This window comes from Lytechinus variegatus, chromosome 5, assembly GCF_018143015.1.
Source record: "Lytechinus variegatus isolate NC3 chromosome 5, Lvar_3.0, whole genome shotgun sequence".
In the NCBI taxonomy this organism is placed as follows: domain Eukaryota; kingdom Metazoa; phylum Echinodermata; class Echinoidea; order Temnopleuroida; family Toxopneustidae; genus Lytechinus; species Lytechinus variegatus.
In genome coordinates this window covers 34,069,881-34,085,071 of record NC_054744.1, presented here as the reverse complement: position 1 = coordinate 34,085,071, position 15,191 = coordinate 34,069,881, and the positions used below count along the sequence as shown (strand labels likewise).

Here is a 15,191-nt window from a genome sequence, read left to right as displayed (position 1 = left end):
GGTTCTCTGTTCATAGCCAAAATAGTAAATTGCTTTTCAAAAAAACAAAATTTAAAAATTAATTTATCTGAAGGATTATTTGTTCTTCTTTATGCTGTAAAATTTTCAAATCGTAAACTCAACTAGAAGACAAGATACAAGAGTTTGTTTGACACAAGTTTTGGTAGACTGCTTGGAAGTTCATTGAAATTGCAGTGTGCACATCTCATGATTGAGTGAACACAATCCTCAAACGTTGGTTTCTCCTTATTTTCTGAAGCTTAGAAATGCTTTGTTTCTTCTTCATTCAATCAAGTATTTCAGTGGGTTATTGTTGATCAATATAGACAAATTATACATCATTTTAAAGATATGGCTGTGGCTTTTCAAACTAGATTAAAATCTCAAAATGAATTTTGTGCGACTTATTGTTGGTTTTGGGGGTGGCTGGTCTTATATGTCACTGATATATCACATCACAGATCGCCTATTTTAACTCTCCTTGATAACAGGCAAATTATTCAGGATCATGCAAACATCCGGCTTCAAGGTGAAGCGGAGCTAGCTGCACTGGTTCCTGATCAACCATTACCAGAAGATACCTTTGATCGAATGTCAGCATTAGAGCTAGCAGAACAACTCACCTACCTAGAACATAAACTACTCAGGGCTATCCCATATTGGTAAACAAATCAAAACTGTATTTATTCCAACTGAGAAATGTTAAAGACCTTTATCTATGGCATTTTATATAACTAGATCTACACATTTTTTTCAACTTTAAACTACCTTGTGCCCTTTTTACACAGGATTTTCTTAACCCCGGACTATCGCTAACCCCGTACTTTACTTAACCCCGTACTATTTTCTTTCCTTTTCACACATGCCAAATTGTTATTGCTAACCCCGGATAAGGATTGCTTGCTTTTTACACACGAAACTCGCTAACCCCTGACTAGTGGTTTTTGTCGATCATTCGTAGTACAAATGCTTCACTCGTACACTTTTTGCACACGCTACAATTTCCTTAACCCCGTACTATAGGTAGGGCCAAATAGTACGGGGTTAAGCTTAGCCCACTTTCGTTTTACACATGCGACCTTAACCCCGTACTATTGCTCTTAGCACCGCAATTGGTGGGATAACCCTGCTTTTTTGCAGGGCCAAATAATCCCGTACTATAGGTGGGGTTAGCCCACTTTGCAAAAACGCTGTGTAAAACGAAAGTGGGCTAAGCTTAACCCCATACTATAGGTGGGGCTAAATTGCCATTTAGCCCCACCAATAGTACAGGGTTAAGGAAATTTTAGCCTGTCTAAAAAGGGTATTGGAAACCCTTGAACTTACCATTGAATAGTAAAATCGCAATACTTGTCATTTTCATTTCATTTATCCTAAAAAAATCAAACAAATACAAACCATAAAACTTTCTGATACTGGTGAATAGAATAAAACAAGAAATGTCCAAAAAGAAAAGTGTATAGCTTTACATTAAAAATGGAGGGACTTAAAAGGAAGCATATGTTGTTGTGAATATAGGTTAATGAATTGAATTTCAATGCAATGTGCTGGGGATTAAACAATAATCTAATACCACACTTCCATATGTGTTGTCTATCTTCCTTAGTATTCATGGTTGAAATAAGTACCATAGAATGAATTGAAATACCTGCATTACTTATCATTGTCATCATACTATTTCATGAAAGTTAGCAATCATTAAAAGTGCACTCAAAGTTTAACAGGGTTGTGCCATGAGCATACCATCCCTTGTGAGTTAGTTAACATATATTTATTTTCCTAAATGGATCAATTTTGTTATTTTTTATCAAGTTTATTCAGTAATGAAAACTATGCTTGAGATTAGACAGGGTTAACTTTGTTATGAGCATATCATAATTAAGGTACTGTTAGATAATTTTTTTTTCTGATTTCATAACGGAAAAGCAAAAACATAATATTGAGTGAAAGTTGATTCTATTTTCAAGATTTAAAACACAGAAACGGTAATTTTTTCAAAATTTTTATTCAAGGATGGAACAGGAACAGGGAAACAGACAAGCGGTTCATTTATTTTCTATCAATTTTGTGAATTTATAGGGAATTTCTAAATCAGGCTTGGATGAAGCAGGATAAAGCAACCAGAGCACCTAATATCCTTGCTGTTACTAGGAGATTCAACGAGGTAATTATAATATTAGATACAATGTAAAAATATTGAGGATAAAAATGTTTCAATATTACACATCATATGAAGGTCAAAATATATTCTTTGAGCATCTCAATACATTCATGTATGTTTTTGTATTTTTTTTTTCAAGTAGACAGGTGTCACCCTGGTCATAATTTGCATAAAGTGATCGTGAAAAATATTGCTCCATTTGACATTGAAAAGAAGTATGATTTAGCAAAAAGCTTTTAGTTTCTATTCAGTCTTCCATTTTATTCTATTCTATTTATCAAAAATAAAAATAAAAGCATAGTCAATGGCAAAATAAATAAATTGAGCATCTCAATTCATGTTTTTATACATATTGTTTCAAGTAAACAAATGTTCAAAAGATATTTCAAGTGATCTTGAAAAATATTGCTACAATTATTATGTAAAGAACTATGATTGAGCAAGTAGCTTGTGGTTTCTCTTTAGTTTTCTATTTTATTTACTGCATAAGATAAGGTTTTCTCATTTTCATAAAATAGAAGCAATATTGAGGCTTGTCAAGGAAATAGATGCAACTCTTTTTTATAAATTTTTCTTACCATCTTGAGATTTTTGGGACTTATATATCCAAAAAGTATAAACCTTAACTTCCATACCACTATTTTCATTTTTGTAGTAAAGTTTACATTATTATATATATATATATATATATAAAATTATATACCATCAATCAATACTACATGTATGCTGTCCCCTCTTTATTTAGGTGAGCAAGTTGGTATCGTCTGAAATCCTCCGTCAGAAATCTGTATCAGCCAGGGCTTTGGCCATAGAGAGATGGGCTGGTGTTGCTGATATCTGTAGGTGTATGCATAACTTCAATAGTGTACTTGAAATCACTTCAGCTCTCATGAACAGCTCCGTGTATAGACTCAAGAAAGTCTGGGAAAAAGTTCCCAAACAAGTAAGTCCATTGTATTACATCAGTGGGTGAAAAAAAAGCGCTTAATTTTCCACAGAGTAAATATTTTAATCTCTCAAAATGCTGCTGATGATATATATATATAGGCCTATATAGATATATATATATATATATATATATATATATATATAACTTAAAGTTTATATATATATATATATATATATATATATATACAGTGGTGCTCAAAAGTTAGTGAACTCCACCAGAAAATGAACATATTTAAAGTGTTCATGATCTGCCATGTTTTAAATATTTAACTGTGAAGTCAGGCGATGAAATGATGAAATTCAATAAGGTTTGTTTGTCTGAGCTCACCGAGCATCGTAGCGTTATTGTCTACATTCAACACTTGGCATGAAGTACTGCATTTTGTCTTAGGGTTCACTAACCTTTTAGCACAACTGTATTTCATATGTGGACATCGTTCTTAAGCCTTTGCTGCTTATGATGCTCCTCTCGTGTAAATATTCTCAGAATGATTATACCAATTACAAATATGTCATGTTGAACATGATGTAAATTACATGTATAGGAATGATTATACCAATTACAAATGTTATCTCATGTTGAACATGATGTAAATTATATGTATAGGAATCAAATCAAAGCAATATATATATATATATATATATATATATATATATATATATATATATATATACACTTTTTTTTCATCAGACGAAGGCTCTTCTGGACAAACTTCAGGTGTTAGTATCTTCAGATGGCAGATTTAAAAATATGAGAGAAGCCTTACATAGGTATGTATACTGTGCTCTACTGCAATTTATACATACTTAGAATTGATATAAATCATTGAATTAAACATTGTTGAAAGAGACTTGTGATCTTACTTAAAATAAAAATGCACTCAGAAGTCTTAGGGGCATATATAGTTTAAAGGATAGCATGACATAAATTATAATTAAGTAAATCTTTTACACACTGATTTAACATTGGCAGATGCAATATGTAGGATTTTGTTTTTGGGGATGGGTAGAGAAAGTATGATTAATCAAGAAATTGAAGTAAGAGGTGAAACTGACCTAAGTTAACACAAGGTGTTTTTTATGTAAATTGTAGTATTTTTTGACACTTTATCGATTTTTTCCCCTCTGTTGTATACAGACATAGGTAGAAAAAGAAAAGATTGATATTTGAAGATAATAGAAAGGCAAAATAACTAATTGGGTGTAGTCATGGTAGTAGTATTATCATTATTATTATTATTATATTCTTATTATCATTATTATTATTATCATTATTATTATCATTATAAGTATCATTTTGATCATCATTGTCTTTGTCATCATCATTATCATTATTATTTTCGTACTGATCATTATTATCATATAAATATTATTATCTCTAACTATTCATTATGGTGCAACATCCACCAACTTTTGTGGAAATGTTGTTTCTCCTAGAATCGACCCTCCTTGCGTGCCATACCTTGGTTTCTATCTAACTGATCTTGCCTTCATTGAAGACGGGACTCCTAACATCACAGACGATGGACTCATTAACTTCTCAAAGATGAGGATGGTGAGAAAACTCACATATTTAGGAGATGATATTAGTAATTTGCAAACTTGCATTCATTTTAATTGAAAATCATCACTTTTGAAAAAAAAATGTCATGGTCTTAGAATTCTGTTCTTGATATGCAAAAAATTTAAAGCGAAAAGCAAAATCCCACAAGCGCACATGACCTTGGGCAGCATTGCGCATTTAGCCAGCAGGCTTATACGTGTATTGCACCTTCATTTTACTGAGCGCAATGAATTAAGTCTTATTGTGACGTCACCTTCTAAAGCCATGCAATGGTACATTTTAGAAGGGGCGCACACAGAACTGTTACCCGCAGGTCTCTCCTCCCAATCTAAGTGGTTGAGGGAATGCAGGTGGACTACTACACCGGGGTTTCCCCCTACTCTTATTCGAATAGTGCCCTTTGAACATGTAATATTAAATCTCTATGGAATATTCTTTGTGCGTGGCTGATATGATGACGTACTTATTTTTTCTTTTAGATTGCTCATGTTGTAAGGGAGATCAGGCATTTTCAGCATACTAACTACAATATAGAACCTGACAAAAGGGTAAGCTTACAATCTTCACAGAATTAATATATTGGTGTAAGTTTTGATGGACAAATGATTTTTGATTTGGTAAAAAAAATCTCATTTTTTTGGGGGGGGGGTTGTAAATCTTACTTTGATTGATCACATAGCTCTTTTGACTGAGTAATAATGCTTCTTTTTGCCTCTGACAGTGTTTGTCTGCTTGAATTGAGAGGAGTGTGTTACAATCTAACTTAGATGTCGGTAACAGTATTTCATCATTCTAGTGATTAGGTCAGGGTTTAAATAATAATACTTGCTTTTGTTGTATGTTATGATGTATTATATATTTAAAAAAAACATGAAAATTGTAAAAATAATAATAAACCATTGAAAATTGAAAACAAATTAATGGTTACATATTGTTCAGAAAGTTTTCTCTATGCAACTTCATTTCAGAGGAACACAACAAAGTCTCAATTATTATCTACTTGATTTGATGTATACCAGAAATCATATTCCCTTTCGAGTCAATTTACAAATTAAATCTTGATGACAAATGAAGGTTCAAAATTAATGTGATACTATTGTAACTATGAAATCCAATGGTAACTTTTATGGAATGCTTAGATTTTGATTGTCTGTTGAGCGCGTTGTTCTTACCATGGTGGTTATCATTTGGAAGGCAAAGTAACTATAATATTAAAGCCTGTGTATAGCTTTGGTAAAGGGTCAATAATGTGATTGATAATCGAATATCATCTAATATGACAGTCTTACTGAAGCGTAGAGACCGTTAGATATTTTTCCAACTGCACTTCTCTGAGAAAAATTCAAATATTCAAATCTTGGATATATAGCGCCCTCTCTCGGCGATGCTTGTTTTAAATTTAAAAAATGGGCATTCAAGCACTTATCTTATAAATTTAGTGATTAGATATCCAAAAGTTACAAAGAACATATCTTGAAAGTTTCAGCCCATTCCATGATTTGGAATAGGATTTAATTGAAAGACAAAAACACACAGATATTTTAATTTGATCGGGTGACCCGATCAAGTTAAATTTCCATGTAAAATCGCAAAATTTATCCTGTAAAACACATTTTCATTTCATATCCTCCACATAATAACTGTTATAGGGCATATCCATTCATATTAGCTAGCAATGAATTGGAATAGTGATAGGTGCATTTTGGTGGATTTACCAAAACTATACACAAGCTTTAACTCTAATCGAAATGGCCCCAAAACTTTTTGTTTGCTTAATCTCAATCTTAATCTTGATCTTAATCATAAACTAAGATCAACACCCCTGAAGATTAAGATATTCTTAATTCTTTTCCCTAGGTAATAAGCTACCTCCTTGATACATCTTTGATCATGGATGACGATGAGATGTATGCCTTGTCTCTAGAGCTGGAGCCAAGACAGTCAACAAGGATGGCTAAAAGCATATAGAACATTCATCATCATCATCCTCTACGTGAACAAAGACAGTCGACGAGGGTGGCTAAAAGCTATCATATTGAACATTCATCGCCATCTACTTGAAATAAGACAGTCTGCCAGAATGGCTGAAAGCATATAGAATGTTCATCAAAAACATTGTCTTCATCATCATCAACATCCTCTACTTGAACAAGACAATCTACGAGGATAGCCAAAAGCTCATAGAACGTTTGTCACCACCATCATCAACATCAACATCATCATCAGGATGGCTCAAAGAATATAGAACATTCATCGTCATCTTCAATGTGAAATAAGACAGTCTACAAGGATGGCTGAAAGCATAGAATGTTTATCACCATCATCATCACCCTCCTCTTCTTGAACAAGACAGTCTACAAAGATGGCTAAAAGGACATAGAATATTCAACTTCATCCCCTACTTTAGCTAAGACAGGATGGTTAAAAACTCATAGAGCTTTCATACTCGGCATTCTTATCCTCTATTTGAACAAAGACAGTCTCCAAGAATGGAAAGCTGCTTGGAACATTCGTCCGGAACAGCATTCGTGACTATACATAGAGGATCTAACTTAATTCCTGATGCAGAAACTACATGCAGGATACCAACATGCAAGTTAAGTAGTAATTAAAGTACCATCCCATACATGTATGTACATTTCTAAAATCTTTGATAGAATGTCTAGCACCCACTAAATAGGGTAATGTGACTGCAGGGCTAGACTATAAATAATGTGATGGTTTCACACAAAGTTTTATTGGATTCAAACTTGTTGGATTCATATCAAAACTCAAATTAAGATTGATCTCTGTTCCTATCCCTTAACCTTGTAGATCAATCTAATACTGAGTTTAAATTAAAGTATACTCCAACTGTCTACAGTATGTATAAGACAAGCCTTGAGAATGTTTCTCAACTTGAAAGATTGAAGTGTGACGTAGAATCGCACTTCAATTCCAGTTGCGTTGGTCTAATCATGCTAAGAAGACGACGGCTACTGCATATTGATCAATAAGATTGCGGGTTAAATTAATCGTGTGCATTATCATTTCAGCATGAATTAAAGTTACGCCTAACTGATTGTGAAACACCACCAGGGGGGTGTTTCACAAAAAATATGACTTAAATTGCACGTAAATTCTGACGCGTATCTGAAATACAACGCGCAATCTTATCGATCAATACGCAGTAGTGTGCGTCATCTTTGCATGATCTGACCAATGCTTTTATGCCTTTAATAAGGGTCGCAACTATGCATTTAAGTGCGACTCTTAAGTCATACCTAAATCTTTGTGAAACACCCCCCAGGTTTATGTAATTTTGTGTTCAGATAATTTTATAGATTACTATCAAATGCAGTGGCTGGCATATTCACAATAAATGTTAAAATTGATCTTATCTATAAGCCTTTCCACAATCTAGGACGCATGATCTTGATAAAAATCAATGCCATTTTAGTTCTTGTTACAGTATCAAACAAGCATGTACTATGATTCATAATTACAATGAAATGATTTGTAATTTCATTGTTATTGAAAATTCAATTGTTATTGAAATACACAAACCAGTTTGGTAACTTAGACGAGATACAAAATCTAAATCCCAAAAATAACAGACAGTTCTTACATAATAATATTTATACGTGCTCTTACTTGACAAATCTATAGATTTTTTTTACGATTTTAGAATTTAGGTTTGTAATATTCTTGATCTGGCATTTGCAGAGATATAAATTTTTACTGTTTGTCATCGAGAATCCATCTGAAACAGGCTTTATATGTAGGCGAACGTTTCATGAAGCTACCTAACAATATGCCCTGAACAGATGAGAGCCCTGTATCATTCTGGTATCTTATCAGCTGACCTGGATATATCTGCAAACATTTTGGATTAATCAGAGTTTAAGAAGTAAAAGTAAATTCACTATCAAGTAATCCATCCTCATCCTTCCCAGTTTAATAAATGAAACTCAGAAGAGAGATGTAAAACTGAAATAATTGCAAGTGACTTCTAAAGAAAATATCAAGTAGAAAAGTGAAATAACAAGCTGATTCCATCCTGTTCTGATTTTGCTTACAAATCTTAGTTTTTCTACAATAGCCTGTCTGTTCATATGTGGATCATATTTCCCCAAAGTTTAGTTTAATATGTCCTTCTGTTTTCAATCCTAAAGATAAATTTGGCTGATGGAAACATACAAACATTGTTGGCTTCCTATTTTTCACTACTCTTTTCTAGAAAAAAGTACTTATTTAACTCTTTTGCATTCAGTATTCTTCTTTCATTCAGTATTTAATTTTGATATCTTTATGTGCTTTTTGTAAGTTCAAATTAGCTCTCTATATAAATGCTCTCATGGTTGAATATTTTTTTTATTCATTCTTTTCATATTTTGTTTTCTTCCTGTTGCATGAGAAATCATGTCCAACCTTTTCTGATGCTGCAAATTCATTTGAATCTGTTATATATTGGGAATAAACAGTGGAATATCTTACATTTTTTGAATAGTCGATTTAGAGTACATTTGAATTTTCTGTACAAGGGAATGAATAAATAAAATGTATGCCCAGACATTTCCCCCCTGTGAGAAAAGTCAACAATATATTATAACTAGGTGTGTTGACTCATTGGTAGAGCGTCCGTCTCACAACCTGATGGGTCAGGAATTCAAGCCCCAGCTGCATCAGACCAAAAAGATTTTAAAAGATGAGAGTTGCTTCTACCGTGTTTGGCACTCAACTATTTAAGGGATAGAGCAATGTCCATCTGGCGCTGCCGTGCCCACATTCAATTGGGCTAAATGAATTTTCAGAGTATTTCTGTTTTGAATAATAAAATTTACTTCAATAACTCCATACATCTACTTGATTTGCTAGTTCAGCCCTCTGGACTGCCATACCCGAATAGAACTCCCAAGAATTTAAAAAGCGCGAGCGCGCCCTCTCCCGTTCAGGCTTACTACCCATGATCACCGCGCAATTAGCGTCCATCTTCCTCTTTTGCTTTCGGCAAGCCACCTGTCAAGACGTGCTCAGATAAGTCTCCTAAGAGCTCAAATCTTTTTTGAGCTTTGGTATATTATTTTCGCTTATCTGTTGTGCTTTCTCCCTTTTAAACTCATTCTTTCCGTCTGTGGGTAAGATTGTGTTCAGAATTTACACCTGGCGTGACTTTTTAGACGTGTTTTTGGTGACACTTAAATTGTTTTTCTAACGTTTGAGTTCTCGTCGCGCCGCATCGCTAGCGCGTTCGCGAGGCACCGGGCTTGGCCTGCCTACGTGGCAGCAAGCCTTCACCACCTGTCATGGTTATTGTTCTTCACGTTCAAAGCGTGGTGGCTTTTGGTGCCGTTTTTGAATTAAATTCTAGACAGCCTCTACACTTTGTTGTCGAGGGTGTTATTGTTATTTCTTTTTGCAGGTTGGGATATTCAACTCTGTTCCTTCCTTGCTTTCTGGAATTGATTTATTAAGATTTTCGATTGATTATTGATTGATTAATTCTTCAATTCTCTTTTCCTTCTGTTCTGAATAAATTTCTTGATTGATATTTTATTCACAGGCGGATCTTAAAGCTCAATTCCTTTTCCTTCTGTTCTGAATAATTTTCTTGATTGATATTTTATTCACAGGCGGATCCTAAAGCTCAATTCCTTTTCCTTTCTGTTCTGAATAAAATTCTTGACTGATATTTTATTCACAGGCGCAGCTTAAAGCTCAATTCCTTTTCCTTTCTGTTCTGAATAAAACTCTTGATTAATATTTTATTCACAGACGCTTCGGGGATTGTTTAATTCGGCTTACGCAATTATACCTTGATTGATTGGTTATTCAATCCCCCCCCCCAAAAAAAAAAAAAAAAAAAAAAAAAAAAAAAAAAAAAAAAAATTTTGTTCTTTACAGGTGGGGTCTCCTTCCTGTTAGAAATTTTTTTGACCTTTCCCGGAATTGTTTTCTTCGTTCAATTCCCTCTTCCCTCCTAGTCTTATATTTTTTTACTTCGACAGGCGGGCTCTACGATTTCCCTTTGAGGATTTACTGTGTCGTTCTTCCTCTTGGAATCGTTACTAGAGACGTTCCTCCTTCCTCCTGTTCTGAATTTCTTTACCTTTCCACAGGAGGTTACTTTTTTCCTCTTGGAAATTATCGTAAAATTATTTGTCTCTCAATCCCTTTTCTTCCTGCTCTGAAATGCTTGTTTTTGTGTTTCTTCGCAGGTGGAAACTTCGTTCTCTTCTGAACTTGCATTCATTTTTGAATTTTTGTTTCGAATTTTTTCGGGCAAAAAAAAAAAAAAAAAAAGAGAGAGAATATAGTAGGGGAACCTTGTAGGAGTTTCTTTTTTCAAAGTCTCCGACCTCCTTTTTATTTTCTTACAGGCAGATACCTAAACTATTCTTAGGTTCTTCTTCCTCCCTACCCCTCCCCTCTTGATTTGTTCTGTTTACTCAAACAAACTCCTTATAGGAGGAGGAAAAGACCACTCCGGTCTCCACTTTTAATCCAAGCGAGATCCTTGTAATAAAAAAAAAAAAAAAGAAAAATTCTTGTTTTTCCTTTTTCAGGGTAGAGAGAGGTACCTTTGAATGGGACTAACACAGCCCCAGAGGACCTGGTGCCCTCCACGGGGACCGTCCCGATTGCAAGTTTACAGAAGTCGGCCGCCTCCAGGCGAGTAGGAGGGACGCCGCGGTGAGCGCCCGGCGGCGGTGAGTATGAGGGTGCGTCGATCAGCATTCCGAATTTGCGGTCGGATGCTAAGAGAAGGAAGGCCGAGACTGTGGTGCCACGGTCTCGGACAAAGGAAAAAGTGGTAGCCAAGGCTTCCAAGCCTAAACTAGGTCCTGCCGCCGCAGCACCCATAGGGCTATGCGACCCACCGGCTACCGGGTCACCAGAAGTCCGGAGGGAGAGTGCGGTTCTCTCCCCCCGGCACAGGTCAGGATCTCTGCCGTATAAGTCGTCCTCCGTTGACAGCATCGGGAGAGATCGCCCAGCCCCTGACCGCGAGAGGCGTCACACAGACTGTAACCACAATCTGATCGTGACCACAATCTGACCCCGTCAGATTCGGGTGAAGTTTCGTTGTTGGCGGCCGCCCTGCCAGGGGCGGCAAATCGTAAGAGATCACCCGTGCCTCTTGTGCCTTCTTCTGCTCCGGCCACGCCGGCGGAGCCCGCAAAATAAGAAGAAGAAGAAGAGGTCGAAGGAGAGGTCGGCCAGCCCTGTTGCCATGGGCGTTCCTCCTTCAGACCCTCTTATCGGTGGCCAGATGTTACAGTCATACATGTTATGCTGCTATATTCTGCTACCACGAGAGGCGTCACACATCATGCTGTGACCACAATCTGACCCCGTCAGATTCGGGTGAAGTTTCGTTGTCGGCGGCCGCCCTGCCAGGGGCGGCAAATCGTAAGAAATCACCCGTGCCTCTCATGCCTTCTTCTGCCCCGGCCACGCCGGCGGAGCCCGCAGAAAGAGAAGAAGAAGAAGAGGTCGAAGGAGAGGTTGGCCAGCCCTGCTGCCATGGGCGTTCCTCCTTCAGACCCTTGTGTCGGTGGTCAGATGTTACAGCTATTCATGCTGCTACATTCTGCTACCGCGAGAGGCGTCACACATCAGACTGTGACCACAATCTGACCCCGTCAGATTCGGGTGAAGTTTCGTTGTTGACGGCCGCCCTGCCAGGGGCGGCAAATCGTAAGAAATCACCCGTGCCTCTTGTGCCTTCTTCTGCCCCGGCCACGCCGGCGGAGGCCGCGAAGAAGAAGAGGTCGAAGGCGAGGTCGGCCAGCCCTGTTGCCATGGGCGTCCCTCCTTCAGACCCTTGTGTCGGTGGTCAGATGTCACAGCTATTCATGCTGCTACATTCTGCTTTCGAGTAGTGCGGGTTCACCCCACCCTCGACGTCTACTCACCCCGCTGATGCCCCTGAGCATCAAGCGAGACAAGTGGGCAATAACCACCAGACACCCGGGAAATCCTCGAGCGATTCTGTTAAATCGCCAGCCAGTGCAGGCGGACAGTGCGAGGACAACCCCTATCCCGCGGTCGACTTTTCAGTAAGCGCTCAGGCGCTGCTTGACAAGTATCTACCTCACATCTACCCTCCGAGCGGGGGTATTGATGAAGCAAGGGAGTCCATTTTTTCTCGCCCCGCCTCTTCAGGCGCTCCGAGCTCAAGCGGCCGAATTGGGGGTCTCGGAGAGTGACGGGGTCGCTCTAGACGAGGCGGCTCCTACGACGAGGAAGCCGCCAGCTCCGAGGGTGTAAACCCACCCCCGCTCTGCTGCTGCCCGGAAGCGCCAGGCTCCGGCGCCGCCGTCTCGAAATTTTCAAGCCTCTCGAGGCTAGCGAGAAGGCAGAGGCAGGTGGGGGGGGGCGATTATTATGCAGGTACTCCCGAATTCGCCCTCTACGTCAAGCTCACATACGGCGACGACTCCTTCAGCGGTAACTCTCTCCATTCTTCCCCCTAAGCGGGCCCGTAGATTGGAGGTATGAATCTCTTACATACCGCATGCCGCACTTCTCTCGTGAGAATGTTTGGCTGCTTTGAGAGGGCAACCTATCACGTCCGCGGACCGTCCGCCCAGGCGACGGGAACGTCGCTTTTCTGGCCTGAACCTCACTTTCTATTCGAAAGTAAGGGTGCCCTGTTTTACTTAGCTCCTACCCTTGCAACGCCAGAGTCAGGGCTAGTACAGACACCCGGTCTCCAGCGATCGCCGCTGAAGAGAGGGCGACTCTGATATGAGCACCATCACCGCTCAGCGGTATGTCTCACTATCTCATAGCTCTCCGAGCTTATGAGTATGTATATCGGATCTGAATGTCACGGCGATTAAAAGTTCTCCTGTGCTTAATAATCGCTATGCCTTCACCACCCGGTGCATTATGGTTATGTTAACCTATTTGTCTCGTATTCGGGCGGCTCGTACGAACCCTGCCCGAGCTGCCATCACCGGTCGTCCCCCCGGACGCCGCCGGCAGCACCCGCACCGACTACGTGGAAGGAATCAGCTTTTCATATGCTAGATATCCCTCCTGTTGACATTCACAGCTGTTCCCCGAGTCTTTCCCGGTTGGGTAAACATCATCTCGGAGGAAAGTAACCGCCGTACATCTCATGAGATTGTTGGCTATGTACGTGCGTTCAAACTTGTTTAAAGCCCCAGGATTCTCTGTCGGCATTCTATGCCTACTTTCTGGGCACACCCACCGTACCGGGTCGGCGAGTTCACACCAAACTGTACACCGCCAGACTATCGGTCGAGCTCTGTCTATCTTATAGACTGCCCTCTATGTGGGTCAATCTTGCGGGCGTCTCCGCCGTTCCCTCCTTGTGCGGAGTGGGCTACGGTGGATGTCTTTACCGTGCCCGTTTGTCGAATCGGCTTCTTTCTTAGAAATTTTTTCACGGCACACTCGAGTCGCCCCGCATGCTGCTTTCATCCTCCTTCCATGCAAGGCATGTGGCCAGGGTCACCACACGACCGAGGATGATGTAACAGTGGATGGATGTATGCTTATGCCTTCCTAACCACGATCACTACGACCCGCCTTCTCTCGGGCCGACTGTGGATGAGCCTCTCCATGTAAGTGATTTACTTCACTGGAGTTCTTCTTTTAGAAATTTAGATTCTCATCCCCCGCTGCTTAGGGTGTCATTTTTGCCGCCCCCCGCAGCTTTTTGGAGCTCCTTATCTTACCGATATCGGACTGTTCCACGCTGCCGCAACCGGCGCCGGCGGTGCTTGCTCTTACGATCACCTGAGAAACAGGCCTTGTGACTGTTTTCATAAACAACTGGTTCTCACCGCAGACTGATGGAAATTTTGTGATTACTTCCTCAAGTCTCCTTCGCTTGTTTCTTCAAGCGAGGACTTCGACACTCTTAGCCAGTTTCCGTCCCTAACTTGATAGGACAGGGCCGTTGCTACCTCATTCGATTCCGTTGGGAATGTAACGGTTGAGGTATCATATCTGGCGATGTCTGTTCGTTTAGAGCATCTCTTGATGGTCGTTTACACGTAATATCGTGACAGATTTTTTTTCGCCAGCTCCCTCTGGCGTACGCTTGCTGCTGCTAGGGATTCCCCCGCCCAGCGGACAGCCATCGCAGCCTAGCCTCACGGGCTCTCTCGGCGATGGTGGCTTGAGCCAAGCCACCTCTTCCACTGCGGGCACTGCACCCTCAGATGGGTGCTTCAATCAGTATGGGAGAAAGGGGATCCTGAGTTCTCTCTCGATCACTCGGTCTAACACACTTTTGTCGTGATGTGTACCGCGCTGTTTCCCTGACACGCCCGGTTGAGCTGTTTTGACCAGACTGCTCTATTCTACATAGGCAACATGTCCGCGGCATTCCTTATTAACAGGATGGCACTCAGTCGCTTTCTCGACCCTTGTCTGCCTTACGAGTGGTTTTCTTCCTAAATCCCTACTCTCCGTCGTTCCTGGTACCCTTCGGACCGCTAGTAACTTTTTACCACAGCTCTCTATCAGAATTCTGCAGATTTCTGCCCTCACGCATTT

General features: G+C 39.5%; 1 protein-coding gene across 3 annotated transcripts in view; it reads left to right on the top strand.

Moving 5' to 3' along the window:
• Positions 1-9,486, top strand: part of LOC121415980 (ras-specific guanine nucleotide-releasing factor 2-like) — an 83,143-nt gene extending 73,657 nt beyond the window's left edge. For all 3 annotated transcript variants that reach the window (XM_041609395.1, XM_041609396.1, XM_041609394.1), the window contains 7 exons: positions 492-662; positions 2,080-2,164; positions 2,907-3,104; positions 3,801-3,880; positions 4,547-4,664; positions 5,153-5,221; positions 6,531-9,486. In XM_041609395.1, coding sequence (XP_041465329.1) covers positions 492-662; positions 2,080-2,164; positions 2,907-3,104; positions 3,801-3,880; positions 4,547-4,664; positions 5,153-5,221; positions 6,531-6,641 — 832 coding nt within the window. In that variant the 3' untranslated portion in view covers positions 6,642-9,486. The remainder of the gene's footprint in view (positions 1-491; positions 663-2,079; positions 2,165-2,906; positions 3,105-3,800; positions 3,881-4,546; positions 4,665-5,152; positions 5,222-6,530) is intronic.
• Positions 9,487-15,191: the final 5,705 nt, after the last annotated feature.